The 24019-nt window shown below is 50.5% G+C and overlaps 5 protein-coding genes across 5 annotated transcripts; 1 reads left to right on the top strand and 4 right to left on the bottom strand.

The window, feature by feature from the left end:
• Window positions 1-7949: 7949 nt before the first annotated feature.
• NEUTE1DRAFT_132093 (uncharacterized protein) lies at window positions 7950-10132 on the bottom strand (the record flags this gene model as incomplete). The annotated part of the gene is made up of 4 exons (XM_009856248.1): window positions 7950-8371; window positions 8449-8911; window positions 8987-9337; window positions 9516-10132. 4 exons carry the CDS (start codon window positions 10130-10132, stop codon window positions 8198-8200), a joined length of 1605 nt encoding a protein of 534 aa, XP_009854550.1.
• A 2250-nt stretch (window positions 10133-12382) lies between these two features.
• On the bottom strand, window positions 12383-13813 carry NEUTE1DRAFT_118252 (uncharacterized protein; the record flags this gene model as incomplete). The annotated part of the gene is made up of 1 exon (XM_009856247.1): window positions 12383-13813. The coding sequence occupies one exon, from the start codon at window positions 13530-13532 to the stop codon at window positions 12672-12674; it is 861 nt and encodes a 286-aa protein (XP_009854549.1).
• Window positions 13814-17526: 3713 nt separating this feature from the next.
• NEUTE1DRAFT_69435 (uncharacterized protein) lies at window positions 17527-18950 on the bottom strand (the record flags this gene model as incomplete). The annotated part of the gene is made up of 4 exons (XM_009856246.1): window positions 17527-18224; window positions 18404-18478; window positions 18585-18623; window positions 18690-18950. 4 exons carry the CDS (start codon window positions 18708-18710, stop codon window positions 17874-17876), a joined length of 486 nt encoding a protein of 161 aa, XP_009854548.1.
• A 638-nt stretch (window positions 18951-19588) lies between these two features.
• On the top strand, window positions 19589-20838 carry NEUTE1DRAFT_88111 (vacuolar transporter chaperone 1; the record flags this gene model as incomplete). Its single annotated transcript, XM_009856245.1, has 2 exons — window positions 19589-19992; window positions 20060-20838. 2 exons carry the CDS (start codon window positions 19959-19961, stop codon window positions 20407-20409), a joined length of 384 nt encoding a protein of 127 aa, XP_009854547.1.
• A 445-nt stretch (window positions 20839-21283) lies between these two features.
• On the bottom strand, window positions 21284-22340 carry NEUTE1DRAFT_88109 (uncharacterized protein; the record flags this gene model as incomplete). The annotated part of the gene is made up of 2 exons (XM_009856244.1): window positions 21284-21526; window positions 21599-22340. 2 exons carry the CDS (start codon window positions 22215-22217, stop codon window positions 21327-21329), a joined length of 819 nt encoding a protein of 272 aa, XP_009854546.1.
• Window positions 22341-24019: the final 1679 nt, after the last annotated feature.

Genomic DNA, 24019 nt, shown 5'->3' with positions numbered 1-24019 from the left:
ATCTTCACTTGAGCCAGTTGGTAGAGGTAGCTTTCTCTTCGCCTTGGTCACTGGGGACGTCCCCTGCCCGCTAGAGGTACTCTGACAACGAGAGCTGGAGGCGCAGCTCTTCCTACCTGCAAGCCCGGCCAAATCGTGACACAAGCATCTAAAATGGGGACAACTCGATGCGTTGTGTGACGGTCGACTTGTGGCGCTTTTCGACCCATCATCTGCGCTATGTACCGGTATGACAAGGTCTGAATTCGTCGGACATGTTCAAGGATACACCGGACGCGGACTTAGAGAAAAGAGTCGAACTAGGTGTCGTGATGGAGCCAAGTCGGCCTTCCACACAACTTGTCAAACATGCTCGTTAGGCGGCGCTTGTCCCGCATCTGTCGGCTCTTGAGTCGTCGAGGATATGGTACCGCGTTATGTGTAGTGTACACCTGTGCAGGCATTTACATTTTACACTGCTTTGTTAGCGCGGTGAAATTGTACAGTACTAAGTGGCGATACCGCGCTAACATAGTACACTAAGGTAGGTAGTGAATACCGGCAGAGGTGTACATACAGAAGTGGAGTACAGTGTCCACACCTAGTAGTACATCACCCTGCCCACGAAATAAATGGCCCCGCAAAACCAGACAACACCACTTTGAACATCAACGAAATGACCAAACGACTACCAAGATGAATGATTTCTACTGCTTTCTAGCGGCCAGTTATTCTTTCTTCTAACTCTATACAATCTTGAATAATCTGCGAAAAAGCGTCAATCCGACAATTGATCCTTTCTTGTGTCAAGGCCTGCCAAAGCCAGGAAAACCGTTTCGCGGGGCCATCTATTTCGTGGGCAGGGTGTACATATGTAGTGTAAATGTACGAGGTGCAAGAGGCTCGGTCCGCTGTGGGCCAGGGGTAACTACAAGGTTGGGAGAATTCTACTTTTCTTCCATCCAACGTCGAATATCTCGAACAGGCCAAAGTTTGACCAATGGAACATGCTGCAGTGCATGTTATTGCCTTGACTGGCTGTGCTCGGGTTCTGGATTCAACATTTTGTTTTCGAACCTGTGTTCTTTCGTCTAGACGCGACTAGATATCGTCGTATTCCGCTGATGAAGAATGACATAGTGGGTGGTGGACGCGGACAAGGGGGGAACGCCATCGTCGATTTTCATTGGCGTGGCCGTTCCCACTGCACAGCGCCAGGTCAGAAATCCTATTTCGAGGAATTCTCTATGCAAGTTTGCTTGGGTCACGGCTCGGGAGCCAAGCTCAACTGCTCAAGTGCAGAACTTCAAAGTAGATGATAGATGGTGAAAGGTGCCGTTGACGTGACGAGTATACGTACACTACGTGCTCGCCTCTTACTCGGTTGCAGCATCCAAGTATCATGAGATCTGGTCGAGATGAATAGAGGTGGTACCTTGTTGCACTTGGCCATGTGAACGGCAGCAGGCATATGAAACCTTGGGCATGTCTCCAAGACACATCATCAAGCCCTTGCTAGGGCCCATGAGGCTCAACGAAGGAGGCTTCGGGCTCCTGAGCCGGAAACTGCCGGACACTTGAACGGCTGAAGCTGAGGCCTGCGGGCCGACAGTCAATGGAGAAGCGGGGGCCAAACATGGGGACAGTCCTCTGAAACAAAATCGAATTGGCTGCATGAGCAAGACCTGAAACCCAGGCCGGGTAGGCGTACAGAGTGGGAGCAAGGTTAATCAGCCTTTCCACTACAGGCCATCAGCTCCATTAGCCTCGCATGCAAGGCAAACAAGCGAGCGTATATAGTCAGGATCCATCTGATAACGGCTGAGCTTCAGCTGTGCTGGTGGAGGATAATGAAGGGGGCGCCCGTGTAGGGTGTTGACAGCTGAAGAATGGACTGCGGCCTCGGGCAACATTCACTAGCAGCTGCCGAGGGCAATGCACCCATGATATCGCATCATATTTCTCTCGGTGATGCTCTTCGGCAGATGAAGCAGAGAGCGAGTTGTGACGAGCTGTCCAGCGCGCGTAGACCACAGTTTTTCATTCGCTTCCATGGACCTCAAATGAGAGGTGCCGAACATGCAGTAAGTTCTGGGTCGTCGGCCGGCGCGCCTAATATCCGCGGTGAGTTTGGTGATCAGGCGCAGGCACGCCAGCTACACAAAGTGACCCGCAAAGGACCTGGGATGTAATGATGGTCCCGATGTGCCGGCATTGCGGTCTGAAGTTTGTGTGCAGTGGAGGTGTGTAAGGTACAAACAATGCGTGGCGGCGGTTGCGATATGCATACATTATGATATCTGCCATGGATACTGACCAGGATTTTGTGTCGATGCAAACTGGGTCAACCATATCGCCATGCTTTGTGGTCTTGGACAGGTGGCAGTGTGATGTGTTGAAAGACGGTGCAAGCCACAGGCCCATCAGGCAGCCAGTCATGCTAGCAGGGACCGGAACTTGATGCGGGCCCGCGATGTATGCTCGATGCTGGAAATCATGCTTAGATGCTACTGCAAATCAATATTGTGAAGAATGAAAGCAAGGTTTCGCTGGCGTTTCCCATAGATCATCCATCTAGGTGCCTTCATGATGGCCATGCCCGCGGTGATCCCGTCAAACGCGGGGCATCATCCAAGCAAGACAGGATTGAGCTGCCTCGATTGGAGGAGATTTCCGAATTTGTCTTTTGAGACGAGCGAGGTGCATGGGTGATGAAGCAGTTCGGCAGTGCTGCGCTTTGTGTTGCATTGGAGATGGACAAATCGAGGTGTTGCGGTGAGGTTAACAATTTTTTTTTTGAACGGTTGGAGTCGATCAAAAGTGGTGGAAGATACCTCTAGTCTAGAGATCAGGTGTATTCCAAGATTGGAAAGATGGAAGCACGCGACGTCCCATCACTCAATTCGTTCGCAAATGTCCGTACAGTGCAATACCTAGAGGATATGGAAGGGCTTGCTTGCCCCGTCTGCGCACATAGACCACGAGTTGGTGCCGACTGGTAGTGTACCTAGAGCAACTGCAGAACACTATCAGATGCTTTGCATGAGTGGTTTGTTAGTTCCCTCTTGGTACATACATACGCCGGTCTTGGCCGGCGCTTATGGTGCTTTTATTTTTAGCATCCGGCTTGGCATCTCCAACTTCTCCAACACAACAACCCCACCCCTTCCCCCCTCATGGAAGCTACCCCACCGTCGACTACATACCATCCATCGCGCCTTCACTTCCACAGTCTGTTGCAGGAAAATTCCTTCCAGTTTCTTCCGATTAAGTATGACTCTAACAGTTCTCTTCCTCATTCTTTCCATCCATCCCAACACAATGCGGACAGTGATTCGAATCATGTCCTCCTGTTAATCGTAGAGCGGATTCATTGCCCCTCCCCGTTCATACATACCTCTTACCCCAGATCGCAAAGGCCTTTCAAGTCGCACAGCATCCAACAAAGTACAAGACCAACAAGGTCAGTCAATCCATGTTAACTGCAGTCAGCAAGAGACCAACTTGAACCGTTGCGTGGGATGAGAATGTTACGTCCAAAGTGAGAGCAAGCCAGTCATCTATGTCACCGCATCCAATGGTGCCCTCGATCCTGTTCACCAGCCATGGGGGACGAGCCACAGATTACACGGAATCAGGCACGCTAAGGACCTACCCGGTAGGTAGGTACTATGTATGTGCCGCGTCCATTGTATCTTGTTCCCGCTTTGCCATCGTCAGTGACTCGGTATCGACGTCCATAACTTCTCTACAGTGCCGCTATGCCAGTCTCATTGCCTTACAGGTACGTACCGCTTTAGGTTGTGTTCGGGGGCTGTAAGGTGCAGTCTTACAGCTGCACTTTTCGTATTCGGTTGGATTCCAGAAAAATTCTGCAATTCGCTGCATTAGGTACCCAATGCATGCACCAAACCAGGGGCAATCAGAGATCCAGATTCCTCACTGAAATACGAACATTTGTTAACCTTTTGAAGGTCCCAGGCCCCGTGTTCAACGCTATGAGAACCCTCACTACCTTACCTTACGATGAGCACCTCCCAGCTCCAAGGTGCCGTCCCTGAATGCTCCCCTTTGCGGCGTCGTTTATCACGGGACGACCCGAAAAGACAACGTGTTCAGGCGTATGTAATCTTAGCTCCTCACGGTTTATGGCTGCCAAAAATTGGAAAACTGGTGCCCCGCGGAGCTAGAGACGGCCTTTGCTATTAGTTCTGCGAAAGATCATGAACGTTAGTTTCATGGAATATGTTTGGCCGAAGCACAAGTTCAGTTTGTTACAGATCTCGGTTGGTATAACATCGTCACATTATAGAATCAACCGGACCGCCGGGAGGTGGGGTTATCGGAAAGATTATCAACCAGTTTGGAAAACACAGCTACACGGCTGTATCTCCGTCTCGTACTCTGGCCAGATGTGCCAGCCAAAACCCCTCCTACATTACTTTGAGCAACCCCAGGCTTCCTCACCCTCGGATACTGTACCGATCCATAATCGCCCAGATCGTCTTATTCAAGCGTTTCTTGCTGGATGCTAGCTCAGGCGAACCGGTTCTATTTCAACATGGGTATACGTAGTCATTACAAAATGAAAAGGTCCGAAAGGCTTTTACTCACCTGGACAGTAAGCCTACTAAGCCAGGTTCAAATCCATACTATTCTTGTACACCTAGAAGCAGTATATCCCTGTTTTCCTGGTAGATGTTGTGGTACAGCGCGTGGTTCTTATGTGATACAAACTATTAAAGCCACAGCCTTACCAAAGTCCTTTTGGCGCTGCCCATATGTTGTTTCGCACCGTGTGTACAAAGAGGTACCTTCAAGTAGAGATGGCCTTGTCTTGACGCCCAAACTTCCATCGCATACGAAATAATTAACAACGTCAAACGTTGGGACCTTTCCTTTTGCCTCGAGGATGCATTCAGCTTTCAGTCCCTAGCCGTGAACGACAGAAGGTTCCATGTCTTGAGTGCCGTTTCATTCTTGTATCAATAGTCTGACGCTCGGCAGGTGAAGGAATGGCAAATTATACTTTATCATTTCGAACCGAATCTCGGCACAGAACCACATCGTTGGATTTACAGTAAGGGTACAACGAGTCTCTCTCTGTAGTATCCAGAAATTAATGAGCCTACCATTTACGTTACACTTCGAGCATCATAACAAAACAACTAGCTCTAAAGTGAGTAACCATTTTGTTCTGCGAGTCGGGTATAACCGAACCTCTTCCGTTGAGGTGTAGAACTGGGCATATTTTCGACCTATAGACCAACCACTCTAGTTTTTTATCTATACTTCTTTTCAGTTTTCGTTCCTGACCTTACATGAATGTTACGTACCTTGATCATGTCCAATTGAACATGACAATATAGTCCGCCATTGTCCCAAAGCTCCTCGCCGCGCGAACAACATACATTGCGTTAGCCATTTTTACAACACATAAGACAAAGGCACTAAGGAAGTATAGCACATGGAGAATAAGTTAGGTAAAGACTACACTACCTTGGAGATAGTTACCTGTATGGGGAAATGATCGGACGAAAGACAAACCTACCATCTGTGCCGCCCCGCTTGCCCTTGACAAGCGACCAATCCAGGTCGAGGTGGCAGGATCTCCTTCGGGACAAGAGTGATGCTTTGCAACTAGAAATGGAACTAATTTTATTGCAAATGTATTTTTCGTTTTCATAGTTTCTGCTGAGCTGGAAGTCAAGGCGGGAAAGTATCTAGTAGTAAGTGAAGGCCACGCACAACTTGACTATGCCGTTCCATGCTGCTCAAAAAACGGCGGTGAATTGTGGGCATTGGCTCTGAAGTACTTACCTTTGAGGACTAACGGGATTTTTGGGATGATTGATGCAGTTTGCGGAATGTTGGCGAGGCTGACTCTGCGCAAACTGATTCAGTGGAAGGAATAGAGGTTATTTACCGTAATTTGTGGTTCGCTCTGCCCTATATGTTGAGCTTGAGATTTACTTTGCGAAAGGGTAACCGGGAGATTGACCATGGCTATACAATAGGTGGTTCGTTCCAGATTTAGTCAACCATAGAAATGAATGTATAGCCGTCAACACTGGGCGAACATGCCACATACCTACCTAGCTACGCAGGTTCAAAGTGCGTATGTGCGATCGTGATAGGCATCAGAATCAGTATTCAGATGGAAATCGCCAGGCCGGTAACTAAGCGTATCTTGATTGAATTCTCTTCCTCGTGGAGCACTGGCTGGTACCTCTAGACTCGAATCATGACTTGGGTGTTATTCTTCTAAAATTCTTTGGCTGGCACCTTTAAACGCAAGCTTGAGCCGCTCGCTTCTTTCGAGGAGTGGGATACATAGATGGCACACATCCACGTGGCAAGGGAAGATGGGCGAGTGGTCGGGTAGAATTTTATAGCAAATAATGAGAATGTCATTTCATCCCATCGCCCGTGTCCGAGTCGTCTATTTAAGCGATTCGGGTAGTATGCTCCAGACATTTTGCATGTGAAAAAGGTGTTTGTTATTCTAGAGGCATCCAGGAATTAAGAATAAAGATCTAAAGTTCTTGATACCCAGGGGGTCGCCATTGTAAAAGTCGATTTCCAAAGAAATGAAACAGGCAACAACGGAGGACTTCAAAAAGACTACATACAAATAGTGGTCATATGGTATCAACAAAGCTAATTCACCAATTTATCAACATTGTCTTCGCCCACTGGAGAACCACAAAGTAGACTTTTTGTGCCACAAGCATCACAGAACGATGAATGCGACGTATTACACACATGCCCAGGACCAAGCAATAACACCTCTCCAAACAGGGAAGATGATGTACATATAAATTCTTGGACACTGGTTAATGGATGGGAGGATTGCTGTAGCTGTACGTATAGGCCACAAGAGCACCCACCTTCGCTCACACCAAATAATTCTCACGTGTTCCTGTACCACCCCCCAATCTGACAGGCCATTACGTGCATAGAATAATCTCACCACAAGTTAGTGAGGGCGAGGGTCGAGTCGGGTGCTAACCCGCCGGCGCCACCACCCGCACTGGCGGCCGCGCTTAGCTGAACGAATAAGAAATGACCTGACTATAGTCTGACTCGTGTGAAAGTGAATGGAATCTGTATGTGATATTTCGTGCAGTATCGGTCGGGTAGGGCGTTGATGGCAGGTCGGACCATTCGCTGGACACGTAGTGAGATGTACTCGCGGGAGGGTAGTGACAGTTGGTAGCTTGCAATGCGACTGGAGTTCATGTTAGATGATAACTGTTGGTTCTAACGGAACGTTTAAGGAAGCAGCAAAAGCACATGCTTATGCACAATGGTCAGTTGGGCAATGGAGAGCGGAGGCTTTCAGAAACTGTGCCGCTTGGGCGCCTGGAGTTAAACGATGGTACCTGGCTGGCCCCTTGGACAACTCGAAATGTGGCATCTCCCGTGTCGGAAGAATTCTGTTGTTGAAGTCGACTGGCTCATCTATCTCCTCTTGTCAGTTAAGAGAGACACAATAGGCTTGAACAGTGCTCAATATGGGCCGACTCTGAGAAAATAGACAAACACGTGTGTAAACGTGTGGGCTGTTGAAAACATGTGGAAGAGTAACTAGGTAAAGGAGCAATGGAGACAAACGGAGAGGATTCAGTACTTACCAGGCGTTCAGGTAATCAGCAACCTTTGTGTGTGTTTTGTTAACTAAGGGGGGAGGGGTTTTACACTGAAAATGTTCTGCCGTTACCTTGTAGGGACAACCTTTCTCCCTTACAGCTTAGGAGCCATGCGCCATGATACCTCTCATAATGTATAGGACGATCATTGGCAAAAAGAGAAGTGAAGAGAGAAGTGAAGCAGAAAAAAGGGCTGGAATGTGGTACGCATGTAAAGATACCGGTAGTGAATAATGCGTTACTTACATGTACATTTTCAGAGACGTCAATTAGCTATTTTAAGTTAATTAATTCAGAAATACCGGGATAGCGATAGTCAAACAAGAAGAGTATAGTTGCACTCCACTATCGAAGTAAACTCAAGAGCACTATGCCGGGAAGCAAGGAGGGGGAAAAAAGAAAAAGAACAAAAGACATCCATTATATTACACCCGTAACCGGCCCTGTGCCCCCCATCCCAACCCCAGTTCATTTAGGTTCTGTTCAGCTTTTCGATCCTTCCCATCCCATAATCATATTCAAAGAGACACCCGTCTAACCCAATCTTAAGCATTTTCTCGTTTTATTCAGACACGCCTCTGAGCACGGCTGGTAGAGGCCGAGGCCGAAGCCGCACCGGAGCCAGCCGGGACATTGGACCTCCGCTTTTCGCTACTTTTCTTTTTGTCACCCTCTTCCGAGTCATCATCGCTGGGTGCCCGGCTACCGTCTTCCTGGCTCGGCCCGCGGGTCCTGCTCATCTAAAGGGGGCAGAGTCAGTCAAAGCACTCAACAAGCAGCGCTCAGTGAAAGAAAAAAAAGATGGTAGAACACTTACCCAAGATCGTACACCCCCAACCAACCCAAGAGTATAACCCGTAATGAAATCGTTCACGTTTCCTGCTGCCTGCGCAGCTGCCTGTGTCGGGCTCTTGGGCGCCAAGTTAGAGGGACCTGCTTGCGCCGATCCTGAAGCTGGACCAAGAGGACTGGGACTGGTAGCATTCGACACATCGGCGCTGCTACCGCCGTTCTGCGCCATAGCCAACAGCTGCGGAGGCAGTCGGGGGAATCCCGAAGGGCTTGGGCTTTGGGGTCGACTAGACGGCCAAAACTGGCGCAGCTCCTTGCTGAGCTCCTGTCCGGTCGTAGCCCAGTTGCTGCGGATATTGTCACGCAGATCCTGGATGTGCCTCTTCAGGTCAAGCTCGTTCTTCTTTAGCCAGCTGACGTTGAGCTCTTGACGCGACGCGCCGCGCTTGAATTGACGAGCAATATACTTTTCATAATCGCGGACGATCCTGCAGTGAAGGAAATAGCTGTCAGTACAGAAACTGGTATGCAATGCGTGGAACGATAGGTGAGGGATAACTCACTTGGTGATGATGCCAGTGGTGCTCACACCCTCTGTTCGTTGCGTGACCAGGAACTTGCCAGCCGCCTTGATAGGCGCATAGATATCGTCGCCCTCATCAGCGCCGTAGGGGATGTCGTCGTGGGCCACATAGTCAATTTTGTGTTCCTCGAGGAACTCGGGTGTGACAATCCAGGGGCAGTCCTCGATAACTTCATCCACCCACTTGCAATGCCGGACGGTCTCGGCACGCTCCTTGCCTGACAAAACGGTCAAACCCTTGCGCTTGTGTGTATCCTCGTCGCCCGTCACGCCCACAAGGAGGTAGACTTCGGGGAAGGCCTTCTTTGCTTGCTCAAGCTGGCGCATGTGTCTGTTGTCCTTGTGGTTAGCAAATGCCGTTATAAGAGCTACAAGGGGCCTCTTTCGTTATCTTCTGCCACATTGGCTGCCAAATCTGCGTCAATTACCCATCTCCGGGGGCATTGGCCTTTCCCCTGTCTTCAAATGACATATTTGCCCACCACTAGGGAAAAAGAAGAGGAACGTACCCGAGGTGGAACAGATCGAAGACACCATCCGCATATACTCTGACTGGCCTACCCATGGGAGGAGGGTTCGTCTTGTATCCCACGGGATGGGTAAGCTTTCCAATGGGCGGTGGTGCCATGGCCGGGCCCTTGGATATTATTGGGTACCCACCCGTCTCTCCGTCTTCACTGCCATTGTTCTGGCCGACCGTGGCCTTGCGGCTGCTCTTGCGGGTGACTCTTTCGGCGATGTGATCACTGGCTTCGGTGGTATCACTGGGCTCGCCGGGATCGATAGCCTGGGCCTGCTCTATTGCATCAGTGGTGGCGGGGCCTTCTGAGAGCTGGTCGTTGTTGGGACGCTGGCGCTTGCTAGGCGGATGGCTGCTAGTGGCCGAGTCGGTCTTTCTGTGGCCAGCGGCAGTGCGTGAAGACTCGGGAGCGGTGGTGTCGCCCTCTTCAGCCGAGGCGTCGCGGGACTCGGTCTGGATGATCTGGTCCTGGTTCATGATGGCGGCGTCGACGGGGTCAAGATGTGTGGTGTTGATCTTGGAATTTGCGATGCTGTCCGCGGCAGCAGAGCTACGCTTGCGTTTCCCAGAAGCCTGAGGCGTTGACGAGTTCAGAGAAGGTGACATGGCGAGTGGATGGGGCGTAGGAAGAGAAGGAAAGAAGGGTGGGGGAAAGAGTTGATGAGTTGGGCCAGCCGATACTAGAGGTCGGGCTAAGAGGTTATGGAGTATGCAATGGAGCACTGAATTGAGCAATGTCGGGTAGAGGTCCAGTACGTAGAGGTACTGCAGTGCTAATTGTGGGCCCCGTGCTATACCCTTTCCAACGCAGTTGCTACCTCTAGTTGCACCTAGTGTCCCAGCAACACTTCGTTCCTTCGCTGTATCTCTATGCCGTCTGCAGGCAAGAAGCGCTCAGATCAAGATGCTTGGTGCAGTAGCAGCGTCGTCTGAGGATCTGTGACTGAGATGAGGAGCGATTGAAGTTATCGCGCGAATGTATTGTAGCGTGCAGTTTGGGATTCAACGGCGCCGGGTAGGTATCAGACTTGCAGGTGACGGGACTGACAGGTTGGAAGGTATCGACCAGATACGAGCACTTCCACTTTTAACATATATCACCAGGTCCAAAGACAACTGTTGTTGTGTTTCTGAGTGACCTCTCTTTCTCTGTTCCCTGTTTTTCTCTTCTTTGCGATTCCGAACTGATGGAAAACTCCGGCAAACCTGATTGACAGAGGGTCGATTGGCACGATAATGCGGTTGTTGTACAGTTGACTGTAACAAGTACTCTTTCAGCTGTCGAGTCCAATGGCAGTTCCGGAGGCTGATCGGTCAGGTTTGGAAAATGAATTACTTTCTTTCACATGCGGCTAAGAAAAAAGAAGAGAAGACGTCAGAAGGCCCCTTTGCCTGCTGCCACACACACACACCAGAGACGGCAAACAACAGACTCGTCGGGCAGGTCAACATGGCCGACAGTCTGACTAGCGGACGGGCACTAGTCGCGATCATTGATTCGTACCGGATTCTTGTATCGAGACAGTATATGGTGTGTATGCATCTATGCTATACTTATATGTAGGTAAACCCGCTAACTAGTTTAGCGTAGGCGACTTTGACGCTAAGGGATGTAGCTATGTAGTGTAGTAGAAGTCGCTTTCGCGGTTCGAATCGCTGGTCGTGTACCAGTCAGTCACTGATCCTAAAACTAGGTGGCTACTCTACGTGTAGTAGTAGCTCTGCCGCTAGTCAGACGGTCGACTTTAACGACCTGACGAGTAGCATCCATCATCTTTCCCCGGTCGTCGAGGACTTCTCGTTCCATTTTCAGAGGGCATGCCTGAAGAAAAGAAAAGGGTCATCTGCATGTTTTGGCGCCAGCGTCCCCTCAATTGCGACGCTATTGCTGCGGTGATCTGAGGTTTTTTCTTTGCTGCTTGAGATTCCACCAAAAGGTCAAGTCCCCAGCCGGTCTAGTTTCCTTCAACTAAAATGTAGTGTAGAGAGCGATGCGCCAAATCTTGCGAGCGGGAGGTTCTTTGTCCAAGCCAGGGCGAGCATGGTAGAGGTAAAAAAACATGACACTTACAGTAATGTACCCTGTTAATGCAACTAATTCCGGCAGTATGGGGGACGGCTCGAATCTTTTGCATTAAAGGGGCTTTTGCATTAAGGGGTACCTCACTCACATACAAAACTGGGAATCCGGGCCCAGAAATCGTTTGCATCTAATGGGCCAGTTTGTATGTGTTTGCAAAAGGGGGGCCTTGCATTAACAGGGCACATTACTGTACCTCTACAAGAGGGAAGCAATTGAAGCCGGGGCGGGAGCGTGACTGCCTAGGGGCACTGTTAGAAATCGCTAGAAGACTCGCGCTGTCTGCAAACAGTGGACCGTGCCAGGGTGTGCCGGAAACCGGAGTGGTTGTCCAGGCCGTTAGTGCAATTGGGTGCAGGTGTGACCGCTCCTAACGGACGGAACATGGGAACAAGCGAGCGGCGGCAGTGGCAGCTGAAGGGAAATTTTTGTTGAGCTGCAGGCATTCGCAAAAGGAAAATCACGTCATTGCCAGTTGCCAAAGCAAGGGCCAGACCACACACCATGGGTGGGTAACCTCGATCGTTACTTTGGTCTGCGGTACGTATCTTCGAACGTTGTAGCTTGCATCGGAAGACAAGACCACCACAAACACTCTCGGCATCACCAAAGTGGCACATGCCAAACATTTTGTCGCTCGTTCGCTTCAGTCGACGATTCATTGGCGATGGCGAGGCTGTCGGCAGCATCCAAAATCGGTTTGGGGAAGTGCTCCATTAATCTGTAGGGTCAGGCAGTGACGCTTCAATAGTAGGAACACTCGGCACGGCGTTGAAAGGTTCAGACAATGTTTACTTCATTGATGTGTTCCCAAGACATTTGTCGAGGCATTTGTCATAGGAGTTTGTAATTCTTCCCCACATTGCGAGGTTTTTGCGTCCCCCAATGCCGCTCTCTCTAGTTATGTACCTGTAATAATCCCATTCCTTCGCGACGAGAATCCTTTCGTAGCCAGTCGAGATTGATGCCGCTTCAAAGATCCCAAACTCGACAGGTTATCATCGCCTCTTGATGTGTGTATCCAAAAGAGAAAACCGCACCATGCCGAAAAATCCAGACCAATGTTTACTGCAAAACCACCTTCGACCTCCGCACAAAATGTCGCCCACACCGTGTCTTGTCGCCAGGCTTGCTCATATAGCAATATGACTTGGCACCCTCGGGCGCAATCGGCCCAAACTTCTCCGTAATGGAGCAGTACTCCATATTGTCGCCCATCCATTCCTGGATGTGCTTATGCAGCTGGCATCGCGTGACGCCGCATTTTCTGCAGTATGCTTGGCCACGGATCCGGAGCTGCGACAGTGACAGAGACTTCTTGCTCTCTTCCTCGCTCTTCTCTTCCACTGGAGAGGATGGGGCCGATCTCCTGACAGTGCCTGCAAGATGCCACGCCCACTCCAGCTCGTTTGGACCCTCGCGCCGCGTCCTGAGCGGAACGGTCCCATGCATTCGGCGGTGAATGGCGTAGAAGTGCTTGTTGGTCAGCCCGAGACAGGTGCTATCGATGGGGTCAAGAAAGTCGAAGATGGCCATGTGTAGCTCTGGTGGCAGATCGAGCAACAGCTTGCCTGCCGATGGCACGGGCAACGGCAAACGATCCGTGACAGAGTAAGACCGGCGAGGAGGGCCCAGCGCAGGCCTGCGTCGTACCGTCACCTTTTCTTCTGTCGGCTTGGGCTGGCTCCTCTCCTTCACGGGTACGACCGGCTGCTTGACAACATCTTCCTCGGGAAGCTGTTGAATAGTGTGGAGGGTAAAGAGAGGGGGCTGCGGGATGTGATATTCCTGGAAAGTTTGAGACCGGCGTGGTACTCGCTTTCCTGACCGCATAAGGCTCATTTCCTTCCTCATGTGATCCTCTCTGGTGAACGGCAACGCAGAACCCGGCAAAAGGGGTGGGGTGCTGTAGAGAACCTCGATCATGATGGTAATGGATAGCTGATCGGTACTAGAGTTCTCTCTCGATAATGGTTATCGTCGTGGTTGTTGTTGAGATTGTGTAGCTGCTCCGTGAAAACAATCCCTTTTTGGTGACGGTAGTGGTCGTTGGGGCTATCGACGTGTATCACTAGTTGTATCAAACTGTAGCGGATGTAGGAGGTTGGTTGATTCGGGTAGTGGCAATGATGCTAGTGTAGAGGATGAAGGTAGAGGCAAAGCGGGCTCGGCTGCTCTGATAAAGACTTCAGGTACCAATGCCGTCGGCCACAATGAGATAATATACGGACCCCTCACTAGCAAGCTCATAAGGAGGTGGAGGGTGGGATGGCGAGACGGGAGAATGAGGGGGTGATAGTCGTGGATGTGGAACAGATGGATCGATAGGCGGGACGGATTTCTGGGGAAATGTCTTGGGGTGTGGAATCCGGCAAGTAGGTTGTACCTGACCTGACAAAGGAAGTAGGCAAGTACCAAGGATCCGGTTCGCTGAGTCGGAGGCGTAAATGGGAAGAGGGCAAGAGTGGGAGGCGATGGATGAACGCGGATTAGCTCCCGACGGAGAAAAGGTGAGGTGAAATGGAAGAAAAGAACGAACCGTAGGCAGTCTCTGTGGAGGGAAAAATCCAGGGCTTGTTTGTGGCACGGCGCGAGGAAAGCGGTGGGGGGATCGTCATGAGGCCAGACAGGCCTTTGCATGTCACTTTCACCCTTTTCCTGATTCAGTTGCGATCCGTTTCCGAACGCCTCCTCGAACGGCCCGGCACGGTCGGAGTGCATTCTGCGTATGTATGTACATAGTACACCATTACGCTATTGCTGTCAGTTGCGGCCGTCGCAGATCTTCTCGCCGTTGCTTCATGTTGTCTCTCAATCGCTGATATCCTCAGCCCGGTTGGGCCCTGGTGGACTCGCGGTGGAGGTGAAGGCAAAGTAGGGTCTCGGGCGTTGTGGGATTGTGGGTTCGAGTGGTATCAGAGCAAACTGGCAGTCGTTCTTTGGTTCATCCCAATCTGCAGAGGACCTGGCACGAAATGCACTGCATTGACGTTTGCCTGAACGGGCATCAAAGAGTAGCCAATTCACAACCACAGACGTCGTTCAGCCAGGAAGGCTTTGACCAATCACGTAGCGCTTTATATGCCGTTCATCAGTCTGCTACATGTCGGCGTTCGAAAAAGTCAACATTCGATCGGCCAGAACATGTTGGAATCCTCATGTTGCACTGCTAGACTTTGCTAAGGCTTTCTAGGAACCTTGGCCAGGATCGCAAGGGCCTGGTCCCGTCTTGGACTCCTGGAAAAAATTGCATCTCATGGAATTGCCTGGACTCTCCATAATACAGTCAGCCCCCTGTTGATGCAACCAATTCGGGCAGGGCAGTTCCCTGGCATCATACGGTCGTTTTGCATTTGTGGGGGATATGCCCACCACTTATGTACTACACTAGTGTAATGTAAACCACCCAAATAGCACTACACATTATACATAGGCACCAAAGCTCTTTGCATCAGACAGAGGATTTGCGTTTGAGGGGGGGTCGCATATGGTGTACAGGGGGTTTGACTGTATGACTGTGATGCGTTTCGCAATGGCAGGTTGCAACGTGTTGACAGCCGCACCACTTTTGGGTTTTGCAGTCGTTGGCCCGTTGAAATATTACCTACATATCCCCGAGCCTTGACGGATCGCGGACCCTGATGGTATGAAAACACCGTTACCATCTTCGTCCACCGCCGTTTATTTTTCGTCCGATATAGTGCATGTCGACTTCCCATCTCAGGTAACACGTCGCACATCAACCCTCAAACGAACATCTCCGAATTCGCTGAGCCAGATCGTACGTCAGTGACACGATCCGGACGATATCTACACTGTCATCCCGAAGCCAAGACGGTCGCTGACACCGAGAGAGTTGACCTGCTTTATCCACTACCCCGCCTTCTGATATCATCCCTATTTACAGAGTTCTTTCGCTAATATGTACATCTACACATTCACTCCTGACGACCGTCCTCTGGTAAATGTTGTCTTGGCAATTGACCGCCATCTTCACGCCAGGTCTGGGTTGTCTTGATAAACTTGAAGATTGATGGTCCGGCGTCTCCTTTCCGGAAAAGTTATGCCATCAAATGTAGACAAGAAACAGGCACTGAAACCCAGCTTAACCTTCAAACAGCATTGTTTGGAGTACGGAGGTTAGGGAGGAGTACTTGCGTTCGGTGGCGTAGTTCGCTTCTTGTTGGGCTTGTCTATTTTGTAGTGTACAACACAACTGATATCTAACTTTCCCTGTTACCATAACAATCGGTTACCCTTTACTTTGACTGGCTACTTAGGGGGCATATTTACGCAGTAGGGGTACAATTCATCATGCCCCTTCAATGATCGGCGGCTATGATGTGTACACTAAATCATTTAGCTGTTCCTCTGCACGTGGTGGTGCGCCGAACAGCCGCTAGATGGAGATATCGCAATTGACTTGGACCCAATCTGACCCATTATTCGAAAAGTATGCGCATGGTACGCGTGGCGTGTGGCGTCTTGTCGAGCTCGCAAGGCTGTTAGAGCGCCCAAAACACGTACGATGCGATCCGAGAATCAATGGGGAGAGATCTTCATCATTATCATCCAAATGAAGGTACACGACTCGAGTGCGGATCAAATGCGTGGCGAATATGGCGACATAGTTGATGCTGCGCCGCTTCAATGCTGATCCAAGTCCTTCAAAGAAGTATCCAACTAAATAAGGTCAATGGTGGTGCGGTTGACATTACCAAACACACTTCATGGTGCAGGACGAACAGCAACGGGAGACATTGCTCCCAAAGCATTTACCCGCCAAATCACATTTGATTTTAAGAGATGGTACCTAGTCTCGTTCAGGACAAAAAAACATGGACTCCAAAGCACCATGTCGTCGTCAACTTGACAAGACACCTACGAATTTATAAGGCTTCAAACGCGTGTTGGAGACTATAAAGCACTATAAGGATGAAGAAAGGGAATATGAGTAACGATATAGACGAAGCCCGTCTTGGGGTTTGCGGCGATGTCATGGTTTTGGTGGTCTGGTCCGGCTGCAGTCTTCGTTATTTTGTTCCGGACGAGCTGGTGTAACTACTACAGGCTTTCCGTTGCGAGTTGAAGACGGACCTGCGTTTTGACTGCGAGCCGGGCAGTGACCGACACACAGTCTCGAAGGGACAAACATGAAGCGAGCACTCGGATGACATTTCTCGTAGCTATCAAAGTCACGCCAACCAGCCTACCAACAAAAAAATCTCACCACCACCTCTCGGCGTGCTCGACTTGAGGGTACGGGTTTCAGCAAAACGACTAGGGCTGATCAGAGTTCAAGTAGTAACTGATTCAGATCCTGTCGACAGTTAAGCTTCCACGACCGTTCATTGTATTTTCATCGTGAACTATACCTGGCCCACCACACGTTCCCGCTATGCATGAGCACCCGCGACAGCCTTCAATGTAGGGGCAAAACGCAAACAGAGGCACCATCTCCAGATCGAACTGATTTCTTTTCGCTTATAGGAAACCGGGCTAAAGCCTGGTGTCTCGACGTTATATTGGGCCATGTATCAGAAGTACACCGCCTGAGCCCCCAAGCCTCGGTGGAACAAGCCAAAGCATGATGGGAATACGCCCATAGACGTCATACCCGCGCTTCCTGGCCCCGGAACTTTCTCGTAGCAGAAGCAAGATACCTCCAGTTCCGTGATCCGTGATCCGTGATCAGGGCTCGCCAAGCTCCGCCTTGGCCGTACCGTAGCTCCCGGGGCATTAAGTCCGATGGAGGGCCGACGATCTTTCCGAGGTTTCAGGTCAAGGTCCCCCGATTGCTGTAACCCTGAAGCCCACCGGTTCCATCAAAATGGCCGTATACACTAGAAATCTCAGAAGGCTTATGGCGTATTGTGTCAGGGTTGGTCACTTGACAAGTATTGGTCCTTTGATTTTAGCAGGCATTATTATCTTGCGACCGCTGTGCCGACTTCGAAGTCATATAGCCGCTTCAATATAACCACACCATCGAGGACCCCCGTTCAGCTACGACAGCCCCCTTTGTGATAGTCCAGCCGATGAGGCCACCACGGACGGCTCACGTTCATCCCTGTCATTCAGTACCATATAGATAAGGTTATGATATCATTACAGAGTAAATTATTGTTCTTCTCGCTTGTTTGGTATACTGACTCCGGGCTCCCTATCCCTCACCATGCGCCTCTCCATCCATCCATCAACCCCACATCATAAGGGGTGAACCGGGTGGAACTCACGCATCTCCTCCTTCTCTTTGTAACCCCAATATTAGAGGGCAATCCAAATGAGCATGATGACAACATCGAGCCCCTTTGCCTCGCCATCATACTTGAAGCTCCACATGCCGTCCGTCTTCTCGTTCCAGTAGCCCGCCGTCGCGCTGTGCATACCGCGGCGGCCCGCCTGTCCCTTCTTGCTGGCGGCAGGGGCGGCAGCCTCCGACGAGGTCGACTCGCCCTCGGGGCCGGTGCCGGTCGATGTACTTGTGCTGGTGGCCTTGTTGAGTTGCGAGGTGGGCACTACGTGCTGCACGATGGTGCTGTTGACGGCGAACTTGTAGGCCGGGGTTGTGGCGCCTTGGGGGGTCGCTTCAGACATTACCGCTTTGAGCATTTTTTGCTGGAACCGGAGGTCAGTTAACGTGGGATCCTTCTCTATACTGGCGCGCACACGAAGACCCCTCGCTCGTTCACCGGGTCGAAGGAGGAGAAATGTTCTGATTTTGTCGATGCGGAGAAGGCGGTATAGAAAAGCAGGCGGGCAGGGACAGAGGACTAGACAACGTGGCGGAAACGTACAATGATGGCCTCATTCCATTGTGCGGTCTTGGGGTGCTCATAGTATTCGACGCTGGCGAAGGTGCTGTTGCACACCTGTTTGTTAAAAAAAGTGTCAGCGCATTTCGCATCATTCGAGTAGCAGGTCCGGATTTCGTTTGACGACCGCCGTGCTGGGAAAAGGGGTCGAAGGCGAACGTACGTCGGTAGCGATCTGCTCAAGGCGCTTGGGCGGCAGGGGCTGGTTTTCGCATCGCAAAGTCAGTAAAAACTGCTCAGCTCAAGGAAGCCGCCGAATTATCCTCACAGAGTTCGTTGGGGAGGCCATTTTGTTGTGCGGTGCCGTGTGGTTGTTGGGTGTAAGTCGGCGTTTATTTTGCGATTGTTGCGGTGCGATGCGATAGAGGAGGAGACCCTGGTCCAAAGGCTGTCGCGTTAAATGGAATGCCCAACCAATCTCGTCTCTGAAACTCTGGGGCAAATCATACAGCTGCTCTTCGAGGGACAAACAAGGGTGGATATACTCTCCAAGACGCCCCGGGATGTTGAAAAGGGGATGCTAGGGGACGGCTGCGGGAAGAAAGTTGTTGTGATGTAGAATTGTAGATGCCCAAATCTTGTACACGGTCGTTAGTACCTAGGTATCACCAACACACACGCGATCAGCTCGCCCGGTGCCCGCCCGATACGCTCTGCCACCACCGAGTCGGTAGGTACCCAAGTATCACACTGCCCTACAACGAGTGGATGGCTGCTGCCGCTGGACGGGCAACTGCCGCGGGTGCGGTGGAGGGCGGGCGGGCAGCAATGCCAAGCATTTGTAGCCTCAAGCGTTGGTCACTGACACATAACCAAGCGAACAGCTGACAGGTGAACATCGCACTTGGACAAATGGCACGTGATCCGGCGCATGCCCGCTCACGGTCGAGAGTTCACGGTCACCACGGTGACGACAGAGGGGTGGGTTCAGTATCGCTTTAGCTCTGTCAAGCGGAGGCATTCCCATCCAATCGTTCTGAAAAGGAGGCCCACGTGGGCTCCATTTTCCCACTACAACTCCAGCATTAGGCCTGTTGAAGGATAGCTCCACCCTCTCTCATTGATCAATTGACGTTTGAAGCTTTGCAATTGGCGAGCAGAAATCACCTTCTTCCACTTGTGGCAGCTTCTCGCTGGCTGCAGCGCCGCATCATTCAAACATCAGACTTTAACGTCGTGTTGGCGAAAGAAAAAGGACAAAATTTCCTCCCAGAGCCCGAGACGCAGAACACGACAGCGAACAGTGCTCCACAAAGCCCAAGAACCACGAAGCTTGTTTGTCGGTGACGCAGCACGAAAATCGTCCCTACTCTTGTTTGACAGCTCCAATCGCTGTGGGATATCTTGTCCGAGTCTCTGACGGAACCGGAGCCGTGCGCGGACCGCCTGCTAGCTTGATTCTGAATCCGGATTGCCACTACGGAAAACACTTTGAACGACCGACAGCAGTTTCTTCAAAATCTCGACGACACATACGCAAGCGCTTACTCCTCAATCGATATACCTGGCACCATTTCAAAGCTAGAAAATCATCAACATGTCGAGTCAGCCTCTCCTCCAGACTGCGCCAGGTAAGCAAACATGCTACTTTCCGTTCCACGGCGCTCTTCCCGCTGACATCATCCGTTACCTCCACAGGCAAGCGCATTGCTCTCCCCACTCGCGTCGAACCCAAGGTCTTCTTCGCCAATGAGCGTACCTTTCTCTCATGGCTCAACTTTACCGTCATCCTCGGCGCCCTGGCGATAGGCATGCTTAACTTTGGCGACCGGCCCGCCTTCATCTCGGCCTTTCTCTTCACAGGCGTCGCTATGGCAACCATGGTGTATGCGCTAGTGACGTACCACTGGCGAGCCAAGTCGATACGATTGAGGGGCCAGGCCGGCTTCGACGACCGCTTCGGTCCGACCTTTTTGGCCCTCATTCTGCTCCTCGCTGTGGTGGTCAACTTTGTCCTGAGAATCACATATATTTCGCAGCAGCCTTAAAGAGATTGAGGAAGACTGAAACTGATGGATGGACGACCTGGGCGACGACAAGTATGTTACGAATTGTTGATGGTTCAACGCTCGCTTCTGGGCGGGCGTTGCGCCAAATAAGCCAGCAAACGAGACTTTGCACACCGGAATGATTGTTACTACCACTGGCGGGATTCAAGGGAAACTAATCTTTGATCTCTTGTATAACATACGACGGAGCTTCCAGTACGATACGTTATGAGCTACTAGAATGGAGAGCGCACTAAAGCAGATTGGGGTAGGAGATCTTGAAATGACTATTCATCATTTGTGATGAGAGGCAGGGGCGTTTGGCATTGATGGCTTGCATGGGGCCGGCGTTGGTCGACTTGGAATCCTAAAGCATTACAAACTAACGAATAAAAGTTTAGAGGAGGTACTATAAAACGAAACTATCCCATTGCTTTGCGACCGTTGTCTGCATTGCGGCAATTTTCGTCTAATGACAACATGTGACTGATGAAGAATGCCACCCACTTTATCGATTTTCTTAACCCATGAACTTCTCTTTCCTGACCGTCGGCGGGCACAGAAAATTGAGCGTATGAGCCTTAAAATGTAATCCTCATGTCTTGATAATGCGAGGTATCGAGACAAACAACCTGATACCCGATGATGCTCCTATAACTCCGGACAGCGCCCTAATCGTTTGTTAACCTCGAAACAGAGATTTGTGATGTAAAACTAAAACCTCCAAAAGTCGCGAAGATACTACTGCGGGTCATTGCCTATGCTCAATGCCGTCCCTCTAGAACCAAACATGCTCGTTATGCCCCTGAACTCCATGATAGTGCCCCGACCGAGTGACAGGCAATATCTGCCATCATGATAATGCATGACTCTTCCCACGAGCCCCATCCTTCAAATGGGCAGTTGGTCAGCAGGTCTCAAGCCACCAAGCCTACCCTCTTCTTTTTCAGATGCTCAATGTGATGCTCGTTGCTCTGCACAGCAACATTCCGCATCGTCCTCAATTCCTCGATCGGGATTCTCGACAAAAACACGCTCACGTACTTATTGTGTCGAGTATTGGGTGGCTCAATAGCTCTTTCAAAAACCGTCGGTTGTTGGTCGTGCGAGGCCCGGCCTCCTCCTCCTCCTCCTCCTCCTCCTGCTCCTACATATTGCTGTTGTCTCTGATTGCCGTTGTTGTGAATACCCATCATCTCAAATGCCTCTTCCTCTTCGTCGTGATCGCCATCCTTGGTCAAGTCCATAACCGTATCCTCCACCACCTCCGTCCCACCAGCATCTTCCTCTTCCGTCTCCGTCAGTACATTATACTGAAACCACTTATGCTCCCCCTCGCCGATCCTTCGTCGTACCAGCTCGGCAATAGTGACAAGCTTGCTCGAAGCCACCGGCTTAGCGGAAAGGAGCACCACGCCCGGCAGCACGGATTGGTCCCACAGGCTGAAGCGATCGAGGTGTTGCAGCGCTTTGTCCACGTGCTTGGCGATGCTAGTCGAGGGCATGACGCTCATGGTTTTGACTTCATATCTGGGCCGGAGCTTGGCGAGGAGGGACTCGTATGGTTGAAATGCAGGGGTTACAGCGCCGGCGGTGGTGTTGCTCTGGTGCGGGTGGTTACTTTGCAGTGATGCTGTCTGCTGGATGTTGGAGTTTGCTGTGGTGCGCTGCTTCTTGCTGGAGTTGCCTGGGACATCGCCAATGCCGACATGGCGACGCTTGTTCTGGTTTGCCGACACCGAAGATGAGGCGGAACGTGGGGGGGAAGAGGATGACGCTTGATGAAGCATTGTGTCTACGGCGGCCATGGAGTTCCTAGGTAGGTTTTGGTTTTGGATCGATTGATCGTTTCAGCTTGCGGGCTGGGGATAAAAGGACTGGTGATGATAGAAGTGGTTACTTCTCTGTCCGGTGCCTGGCCGGATGGAAGGCTGTTGAGGACGAGGTGAAGTGTAGCTGCGAGTAGTCGTTACTGATGTCTGGTTATCAACTGAAGGGCAGCTTGAGAGGCGGTACGTACCAATGTTTTGGTAGGCGACTGTTTGATGTCGAATTTGAGGTGGGGTCCATGGATGCGTCGATTATTTTGTGGATCCATTTAGGACTTATCGATAAGAAGCGTGCAGTCTCATAGGGTCTACTTTCAGTTGGATGCTGGGCGCGGGTGTCATTCGAATTTTACGAGAATGATACGGATGAGACAACGCCTGCATCTCATTAGATTCCCACTTGCGTCTGGTACCCGCTCATTTACTCTCCATTCGTAGATACGTACTGGTATCTCGAAGTCTGAGTTGTGTGTACGAAGCGCGCCTTTGACCTCGGCGACAACATCGGCGGAAGTTGACAGGAGGCTGAGACTTGAGACGTGGTGCCTTGCATTCTACGCACCTACTGCATAATGGAGTGGGCATTCAAGTTCGGGTAACAGGAGGTAGGTACCTAGGTGGTGCCTTTGAAAGCTGAAAATCTCGAGATATTACAAATGGTTGCTTTTGGAAGAAGCAGAAATTACGAGTTCGCGGCCACGAGATTGTACAAGACACACATTGAGCTTATACCTGAAGCGATACTTTAAAGCCACATACTTCAAGTTGCTGATTCCACTAGCTGTACCTTTTTTTTTCTTTTCTTCTTTTTTTTTCTTTTTTTGGGGGGGGAGCTGCTGATGTCAAGATAATTAAAATGTGTTTAGAGGATTTGTTAAGGTACTCTTGCCCTACCAAAGGCAGGCAGTGTTTCATATGAAACGACCAATCTGGGAAAGGTACAAGCTTGTCTCTGATCTCATCGCTAATTGGCGCCGCCAGGGCAGCGGCTGCTGGACATCTCGCTGTTAGGTAAAGCATGATGCAGTTTCCAATACCATGAAGGTTACAGTTTAAACCTTATGGATACAGATAACAAGAATGATATAGCATCAACTCTTGAAACCAAGACGATGCCCGTTTGGCAGTTGGACGTTCTGAGAGCGTCTAAATATGTATCCACGTCTTTTCAGCCAATGAGCTGACAGAAATCATTATATAGATCTCATACTCTCCACCACTATCTCTGATCAGGACTGGACATCCTTTCTGTCTCAATATTTGCTGTACAATTTGTCCGTCATCCGGCAAAGACTTTACTAACTTCATGATGGTGGCGAGAAATTTGCAGTAAAAGATTCAAATACGAGGCATGTTAAACACAAAAATCGACTCGGGAAGAAGTACCCTTGGCTCGATGCAACGTGTCCGATGAAGAGAGTGCAGACCGCAAGTTTCTCAACTTTTGGGGTGCAGCAACTGAACGTCAAACCCTGGCCGCCTGGTTTTGGGCAGAGTTCCATTCTCTCCGCATGTCTTTCGATCAGATGTGGATTTGCGGGGTCTTCAATGTGTGTACACTAGTGTACACTAGCCACATGTTCCAGATGATATGTTCCTTGGCTTCTGTGCAAGAAGTTCGAAGACGATAAAAGAAGGTGCACGTACGACAGCGACAACGACGGTGAGAACAGCTAGTAGCTCCCTTATCACAAAAACAACCATCTGCAGCCTGGTTTGGGTTACTGGCACGCTCTACAACAGACAAGTCACAACAATCGACAAGCGCACATCGCCTTGGG

This window comes from Neurospora tetrasperma (assembly GCF_000213175.1).
Source record: "Neurospora tetrasperma FGSC 2508 unplaced genomic scaffold NEUTE1scaffold_6, whole genome shotgun sequence".
Classification (NCBI taxonomy): domain Eukaryota; kingdom Fungi; phylum Ascomycota; class Sordariomycetes; order Sordariales; family Sordariaceae; genus Neurospora; species Neurospora tetrasperma.
The sequence above is the reverse complement of the archived record's forward strand: the minus strand, read 5'-3'. Positions and strand labels throughout refer to the sequence as shown.